This window comes from Zea mays, chromosome 4 (assembly GCF_902167145.1).
Source record: "Zea mays cultivar B73 chromosome 4, Zm-B73-REFERENCE-NAM-5.0, whole genome shotgun sequence".
Taxonomy (NCBI): Eukaryota; Viridiplantae; Streptophyta; class Magnoliopsida; order Poales; family Poaceae; genus Zea; species Zea mays.
The window spans coordinates 65458905-65467645 of record NC_050099.1 but is presented as its reverse complement, the minus strand read 5'-3'; the positions used below and the strand labels follow the sequence as shown (position 1 = coordinate 65467645).

The 8741-nt window shown below is 46.7% G+C and overlaps 1 protein-coding gene and 1 long non-coding RNA gene across 2 annotated transcripts; one reads left to right on the top strand and one right to left on the bottom strand.

Annotated features, from left to right (window-relative positions):
- Positions 1-4283: 4283 nt before the first annotated feature.
- Positions 4284-4914, top strand: LOC109945520 (uncharacterized). The gene is made up of 4 exons (XR_002268726.1): positions 4284-4326; positions 4406-4438; positions 4519-4686; positions 4832-4914. It is a non-coding gene; the product is annotated as an uncharacterized lncRNA (long non-coding RNA).
- Positions 4915-5723: 809 nt separating this feature from the next.
- Positions 5724-7549, bottom strand: LOC103653331 (probable E3 ubiquitin-protein ligase RNF217). Its single transcript, XM_008680262.4, has 2 exons — positions 6518-7549; positions 5724-5953 (listed from the first exon to the last, which is right to left on the bottom strand). The coding sequence occupies exons 1-2, from the start codon at positions 7432-7434 to the stop codon at positions 5881-5883; spliced, it is 990 nt and encodes a 329-aa protein (XP_008678484.1). The 5' UTR covers positions 7435-7549; the 3' UTR covers positions 5724-5880.
- Between the last annotated feature and the right edge of the window lie 1192 nt (positions 7550-8741).

The window sequence follows — 8741 nt, the reverse complement described above, 5'->3', positions numbered from 1 at the left end:
TTGGTGCTATCCAATCGAGAGATGTTTAAAGGTTCTTCGAAAGAAATGTAGAAATAAATGCAAAATCGAGGCTTTCATTGCAGAGGCATACATTCTAGAGGAGGTGTCGAACTTCACAACAACATACTATGGTGACAACCTCCCTAGTGTGCATAATCCACCCCCTCGTTACAATGCTGACGAAAATGAATCGAACCTCAGCCTTTTCTGTGGGCAACTCGGAAGCGCAAGTGGTTCGACCACTAAGACCTTGAATCATCAAGAGTGGTGCCATATCATGTTATATGTGTTGACCAACCTTGACGAAGTGACACCGTACCTGCAGTAAGTTTTCAACAAACCTTTTTAAGTACGCCTCAACCCGTACATGATGTAGTAAGTTCTCAATTATGCATGATGCAGAGAATTTCTTTCTAAATTCTGGCGTGGATCAAGGGATCCTACCCCACAGGAATTTGATATCCTTCTTAGAAAGGGTGCAGGAAATGGTTTGCCCGATTTTATTTCTTGGTTTAAACAGAAGGTACCGTCCAATCTAGTTATTGATTTCATTTCTAAAATGTGCGAATAATATAACGATCTATTTTGCTTGAGCTCATAGGGCCAAAGAGATGTGTCTATGAGTCCCGAGTTGAGACAGGTTGCCGATGGTTTTGCCTATAGGGTCAGGTCATTTTCTGGTTATGACGTAAATGGATATCGTTTCCGCACAACAAGCTACGAGCAGAGTCGACCTAATAGAAAAACTACAAGTTCTGGAGTTTTTACGCCTGGCCTTGATGGGGTCGAGTATTATGGAATAATTGAAGAAATATACGAACTCAAGTTTTATGGTTCCAAATCTCTTAATCCTGTCATATTCAAATGCCATTGGTTTGATCCTGAAGTAACGAGACGGACATATTCTAATCTGGGTCTAGTCGAAATTCGACAAGATTCTGTATTACCAGGAGACGATGTCTATATTGTGGCCCAACAGGCAACACAAATTTATTATCTCTCATATGCATGCCAAACCAAAGAGCATCTTAAGGATTGGTATGTTGTGCACAAGGTATTGTCGCACGGTAAACTACATGTCCCAAATGATGAAGATTATAACTTAGACCCAAACACATATGACGGAGAGTTCTTTCAAGAAGAGGGGCTAGAAGGGAGGTTTGAGATAGACTTAACTGGAGCGATCGAAATTGAAGTAGACATTGAAATGGCTGTGGATGAGGAGGGAGATGAGGTGCAAAATGTGAAGGACTTACAAATTCTTGAGCAATTACATTTAGACAATGACAATGACAACATTGATTCTTCAGATAGTGTTGATTATGACATGGTTGATAGTGATGATGATACTTATGATCCAACTAATCCTGATCATGAAGATTATTTCTAATCAATGTAATATTATGTTATTTTGTAATTATCTTTTATTTATTTTGCATATATTTATAATTATGCCTTGTTTATATGTGCTAATTAGTTTAGTGTTCTTAATTGCAGATAATTGAATAAAGATGGTGGGCGGTGGGATGAGGAGAGTAGAGTCGCTTTACCAAAGGCCGAGGTTTGTTTTACCGTCAGAGAGGAGGAGGAGGAGGAGGAGCACTCGCAGGGCGGACGGGGAGCAGGCGCCTCCTGCCCCGTCATGTGAGGAAGAGCAGCTGCCCTTGGAGGCTGAGGAGGCGCAGAACGATGCCGAGGAGGCGCAGAATGATGCCGAGGAGGCACAGGGCGACGCTGAGGAGACGCAACAAGACGTCGAGGGGGCGACAGTAGGAGATTCTACTGCCTCTGGTTCTTCGAGCGTCTACTTGCGAGGTCCCGCAAGCCTCCCTAAGCGACCGATACCTCTTGAGAGACGTCCGGTGATTCAACCCGAGGGGGAAAGGTGAGTAACTTTAGATGTCATCACTACTACTTCATATCAAGGTTTAAAATAGCGGGCTATGCCAAAAGAGTTTAGCAGCAAACAGTTCAATAGTTCCAACTTCTAAAATACTACTTACTACAACAGCAAACAAGTAGTTCATTGGTATCAATCATTGCATTCATTAATATCAATGAGCTTCCTTGTCCTTTTCTTTCTTTTAGGCTGAACTTTTCTCTTCCTTTTTCCGGTTTCTATTGCTGTCCTTGATGACTGACCTTGTGCATTTGTGGCTTCAACAAATTTAGTGTTTTGTGCTTGTTCTTGTTCAATTGATGCAACTCTAGTGATCCACTCATTGCCACTATCTTCTAGTAACAAGCAATTATGAAAAATTGCACAATCTGTTCTTACCTTTTCAAAATCACTCCAATTCCTTTCACATGTTGATGAGCTACATGTTAAGCCTAAATTTTTTATTGCTAGCTTTCTAAGATTTGGAGAACTATTTCCATGGTTCAACCACCATTTAGCTGCATAAAAAAGTAGAGTATCAGTATTTAGATTGGCTTAATGAATACATGTGAAGTTAGGCTGCTGCTGCCCAATTGAAGGTCTGCTGCTGCTGCCCAATTGAAGGTCTGCTGCATAAAAAAGTAGAGTAGCAGTATTTTCAATCACCTGGACAGATTTTTAATAGGGCTGCTGCTGCCCAATTGAAGGTCTTTTTGCCTTTAATAGGGCTGCTGCTGCCCAATTAGGACTAGCTTCATAAAAACATTGCTTCTCTGTTGTTTCTCTGTTGTCTGTCCAGAAAAAACCCACAGCCGCTATTGCTTCTCTGTTGTCTGTCCAGAAAACATTGCTTCTCTATTGTCTGTCCAGAAAACCCACAACCGCTATTGCTCGATTTTGACAGATGACAATTAACAACCCACAGCCTTTCAGTGCACAGTGAGTGACTGACCAGCTAGCATAGGAAACCAGTGACTGTTTCCTCCTTCAATACAAAATCGGCTTTGCCCCTTTGCCTGTTTCCTCCTTGCTGTTGCTGTGCGGTTACAGAAGCCAATTACAGAAACCAGCTAGCATAGGAAACCAGTGACTGTTTCCGCACATCAAGTAGCAGTAGAAGCTAGGAAGCTACAAGCCCGCTATTTTAAACCTTGCTTCATATAATCTTGATATTATATGTTCAAATTCAAAATAGAAACTAATAATTTTCTTAATCACTTGGGCAGGAACTGGTCGACTGTGGTGAGTGGAGGTGCTCACACACGCCGAGTCAATGGCATACTCGGTCTTCTGTGCAAGGAACACTTCCCTGGCATGGTTGAGTACGACGGAGTGATGGTGCCAGCCTACTCGTTCGACCACTATGCCATTGCCCCCGATGCTGAAGATCGAGTCGGTAGGGTATTCAACAATAAGGCAGAGCGGGTGAAGCAAGAGTTGTGGGTAAATATTTCTTATCCCATATTGCTCAATACATTGCATTCGTTGGACATTTTTGAAATAATGAATGTATGCATCATGTTTGTATATATAGGATTTCTACAGATGTCAGGAGGGATATGAGGGCAGGGCAGATGCGTTGGCTACCAGATGTTGTAAAAAACTCGTCGTAGATATGCACTACGAGGCGCGCATCGAGGCCATCATAAAATACCATGGGGCCATCCTTAGAGAGAAGGTCTCCAAAAAGGACGCAAGAACCATGACGTTGACTCGGGACCAGTACTTGGAGGTAAATACAAAACATTAATACCGATTACTTTTGAGATTAGGTAGCCTTAATTTCATCTTGTACTTGATTTTCTATAGATGATTCCTTATTGGTGTGCCACACATCCCGAGTGTTGGGAACAAATGGTGGACAAATGGTGCTCAGACGAGTGGGAGGAGGTGCACAACACTTGTCGGGATCGACGTTTGATGATGCCAGGTGTACCACACCATCAAGGCAGTCGTAGCCTCAGCGGATACGCACAAGCATGGGTATGTGAATTCATTTATTTATTGAAACACTCAATTATGCATAATTTCTAATCATCTCGCTGGTTTTCTCGTAGTCGGTGTCACATGGTGGACAGACTTGTTCCATCTTCAAGGCATTTGCTATGTCCCACAAGGCCAAGGCGACGTCCGACGTCAATTATAACCCAGAGGATGGGCCAGAGGCGTACAACAATGGAACCATCCACAGTCGCCTCAGTGAGTACACATCGATGGCAAGGGAGGTCCATGGGTCTGAATACGATCCGAGCACCGAGGAGCTTGACGCAGAAGTTGTCATGAGGGTTGGAGGAGGCAAGAAGCATGGACGCTACTGGATTTGTGACGGTGCAATCGACTCAGCCGCTACTCCCTCTCTATCTCAGATTCGAGCAAGTAGCACGAGCGCGAGCCCAGCTATACGACCTCGGCAGGACACTTCACAGCATCGGATACAAGCACTCCAGGTTGTTCATGATATATTCATCGTTCATTGAAATATTTCTTTTCTATGCATTATTTTAACATTTGAGTGAAATATTGCAGAACCAACTGGTAGAAGAGAGGAGGGAACTCCAGGTTGTTCATGCTATATTCGTCGTTCATTGATAATATATCTTTTCTATGCATTATTGTAACATGTGGGTGAAATGTTCTAGGCCCAACTTGAAGAAGAGAGGAGGCAACGTTTGGAGTTGGATGCGAGGATGAGGTCCGAGCAGCAGAGGACGGAGGACATTCTTCGTTACATACAGTCCGCAACGGGTGTAGCTCCACCACCTTCGCTATTCACTCCAAATCCACCTCCATCTCAGTTTTCCACTCCTGTGAGTATGACTGTTTTAGTTTGTATGTTCATGCTTAGGGTCAAACCACTGCACTAATTGAAACCTAGTAGAGTATGAAAGTTTTCGTTAAATATAATATATATTTATCTTGTCTCACACATGCAATGCCTTCTCATTTTTGCAGAATCAATCGGCGGCATCGAATGATCCTCATGTTTCACCAACTGAGCCTAATTGCGTGCGTCGTTTGTGAACTTATTTGTGAGACATGTGGACTTATTTGTGAGACATGTGGACTTATTTATGAGACATGTGAACTTATTTGTGAGACATGTGTTGTTGCTGCTTTACATGTGATGTTGATGATATGTATGTGGTGTTTGATATGTATTTTCTGTCTGTTTGGATGGAATATATACAAATAAATAAAAAGGGTGGCTCTGGTCATTTTGCCTAGTGTTGCACTCGGCAAAGAGGGTCTTTGCCGAGTGCAACAACCATAGCACTCGGCAAGGTAAGAAGCGAGGGTAGCCTGGAAACACACTTTGCCTAGTGCTGCACTCGGCAAAGGGGCCGCCTCTGCCTAGTGCTTCACTCGGCAAAGGGGTCGCCTCTGCCTAGTGCTGCACTCGGCAAAGGGGTCGTCTCTGCCTAGTGCTGCACTAGGCAAAGCTTCCGTTACCGTGCCTTCCGCCGTCATGGAAACTTTTCTTCACCGAGTGACATGTGGCACTAGGCAAAGTGTTTGCCGAGTGCCCGAGAAATGACACTCGGCAAAGGCACTTTGCCGATTCCTTCGTTACCGACTCCACTTTGCCGAGTGCAACACTAGACAAATCGTTTGCCGAGTGTAAAAGAGGCTTTGCCTAGTGTCTGTGGCACTTGGCAAAGAAGACAAGTCCTGTAGTGGCGTGCCTCGTTAGCGACCAAACAGAAAAATGAATGGAGGGAGCAACAGAGTTTGTTTTGGTGGGCTTGCGCTTGAGAAGCCCAAACGAGCGTTGTGGTTTTAACGCAGTCTTACGTGTTTGCATCCATTTTCTTGGTCTCCGTGAAGTGAGCAAATACGTAGGACAAAAACGAACGGAGGGACTATATGAAGCGGTATGATTGACAAGTTATTAATAAAAATACTTAGAAACTAAAGGAAATAAAAATGACACTTAAAATTGATATATAAAACCACCATGATGTTGGCCTTGTGCTTGGGTCCAAGATGGCATCCATCGAATCTCAGGCTGTTGTGCAACGGGAATGAGAAGTCGTCCATTTCTTGCCACATCCATAGCAAAACTCAAAGCCACACCTACAAAATCATAAATCCTCAAATTCTCGGCCAAAAGAATATTTCCATGCAAAGGAAATGATTCAAGACAATTACATTGCTTCAAAAAAATCTCAACAAAAACGAGCTGCACATGTGCCTTGATCTATTAAATTTAAGCTCGTATTTTTCTATTCTTTTTCTAGGCCTGTTTATATATGAGTCTTCGACACTGAATCTATCCGATAAAACCAAGATTTCTAGACCTTATAAGTTAAGGTCTCTACTCTCTAGTACGATTAGAGCTTCTTAATAATGATAAGAAATCATGTTTTTGCGTGGTTTCAGTTTCTAGCTAAAACTGACTTTGGCTTCATTTTTGCCTTGATTTTGGTTTACGACGAAGTGCTTTAACTAAGTTTGGTTGGTTAAACTTTTGATTGAGTCAATGAAGAACCTACAATAGAGAACTCATACAAACGAGGACCTTAATTCTCATCATCTTCTTTAAAAAGAACCTTAAATATTTCGAGCATTGCAGTGGACTTCTAAATTGAACAAAAACAAAACAACACTACGCAGGTATTTGTTTAGTACTGAACTTACCTGCAAGTGATGTGCAGGCAGCCATCACGCTTCTCCACGAAGTACTCGCACTTAGGACACCGCTTCCACTTCTTGCCCTTAGCCATCTCAAGCAGCATTCTGTCCTCGACGCCACTGTCCCGCTTCCCAAGGTTCCTGTACTCGGTGCAGGTAACGCCGGCGTGCCACGGCGCCACGTTGCACGACGCACAGAAGAGCCGCCTGCAGCTCGGGCACTCCGACTCCGTGAAGTGGCTGCCGTCGTCCACCAGCATCATCGCCGAGCAATCCTTGAAGGGGCAGTAGGCCCTCTTGCCCCCCAGCAGCAGGGACTCGCACAGCGCGGCACCCCAACGCTCGAAGACATCGCGGGGCAAGATGTCCTGGCAGAGCTCCGGGTCCAGCACGCCGCCGCACCGCTCCTCGGGGCACCTGACTTCGGCGATCCTCTCCTGGATCTTGGCGCCCAAGTAGCCCGCGAGGCACCGGCCGCAGAAGGAGTGCGCGCAGCCGCGGCTGGCGCGGTGCACGTCCGAGGGCGGCACCACGTCCATGCAGATCTTGCAAAACACGACCGCCGCGGCAACGGAGACGGACGGCCTGGACGACGAGGCGTAGGCGCACTTACCTTGGCTGTGACCCGACGTTGCTGCGGCTGCGGCTGCGGCTGCGGCGGCGTTGTTGCTGCTAGAGGCACTGGCATCTGTGCTGCTGCGACTGCGAGGTGGGGCGGCCGAGGAGCGCGCCGTGGCCGCGATGGCGGAGGACATGATCACCTCCTGCAGCTGGAGCTCCGTGGCGTACTTCTCGTCGGATATCGGGAAGAGCACGTCATCCCCGGCGGCGCTGTCGTCGTTTCGCCCGTGAGCCAGGACGGAGAAGTAGAAGTCGTCGACGATGGCGACTAGGGCGGCGCCATTGGAAGACCCGGCTGCCATTCCGTTTGCGTTTGAGATGAGAAGCAGGCGAGAAGGCTAAGGGCCCGTTCGTTTCATCTCGAACCGGCGGCCAAAATAATTCTGAGGTGGAATGGTTCACTCATTTATGTAACTTGTTCTGTCTTCAATCCTGGCTAACCGCACTAGGGGTTCCGTTCCGTCCGTTCGGTGGGGGTGAGAAATGGCCGATTTAATAGGCGCACGTACTGACTGAAGCTTCATTTGCGAACCAGAACGTCGTTTCGGTATCCGGAGTGGGAATTTGGAAAACTGATGCTGGTTTTGATGCTCGCATTTAGCGATGTACAACGGACGGATTAGGAATTCGAACCCAACTCAACTATATTTTCTATACACAACTCACTCACTCTTTATTTTGGCTTGATCGGTTCATGTGGATTGATTGAGATTGAGTGGTTTTAAATCTCAAGTCAATTTTTTTCTTGATTTTTTATAATCTCATCTAATTCATGTGTAACTAGGTACGTGACCGTGTGTTGCTACGGTTTCCATTTATTGCATAGATAGACCTTGTGAAATAAATTTTAGAGAAGTCAATTCAACTTTCACTACAGTTGGCGTTTCGACCTCGGGGGTCTCTGGACCGACAAGTAAATTGTCGTTGCGTGTCCCAGCCCAGATGGGTCGGCGCGAGACGGAACACAAGGGGGAACAATAAGGGGAACCGCGGCTCGTGTTGTCCTGCGTCCAAGACAGATGCGCTTGCAGTAGGGGGTTACAAGCGTTCGCGAGGGAGAGAGAGCCTGCCCGTCAGCCCGTTCTCCCGCGCGGCCACCTTCTCGTACGAGGGCCCGGGACCTTCCTTTTATAGACGTAAGGAGAGGGCCCAGGTGTACAATGGTGGGTATAGCAGTGTGCTAACGTGTCCGGCAGAGAGGAGTCAGAGTCCTATGTACATGCCGACGTGGCTGTCGGAGAGGTGTTAGTGCCCTGTGCATGTGGCGTCGTGGCCGTCGGAGGAGCACTTGAGCCCTGTAGAAGCACAGCTGTCGGGGCTGTCGGGACCTTGCTGACGTCTCCTTGCTTCCGTAAGGGGCTGAGAACCTCCGTCGTCATGGAGCACGCGGGGTGCTATCATTACCTGTTTACCGGGGTGAGCCATATGGGACGCCGGTCTTGTTCCCCGTAGCCTGAGCTAGCTAGGGGTAGGGTAATGATGGGCCCCCCTGTAACGTGGTCGGTCCGAGCCCAAGGTCCGGCGAGGCGGTGACTCCTCCGAGGTCGAGGCTGAGTCCGAGCCCTGGGGTCGGGCGAGGCGGAGACCGTCTTCCGAGGTCGAGGTGGAG

Excerpts from the sequence above, each read along its gene's own strand:
- LOC103653331 (XM_008680262.4), bottom strand. The coding sequence starts at position 7,434 with ATGGCAGCCGGGTCTTCCAATGGCGCCGCCCTAGTCGCCATCGTCGAC. Across the intron at positions 5,954-6,517 it reads TGCCTGCACATCACTTGCAG|GTGTGGCTTTGAGTTTTGCT; the intron begins GTAAGTTCAGTA and ends ATGATTTTGTAG.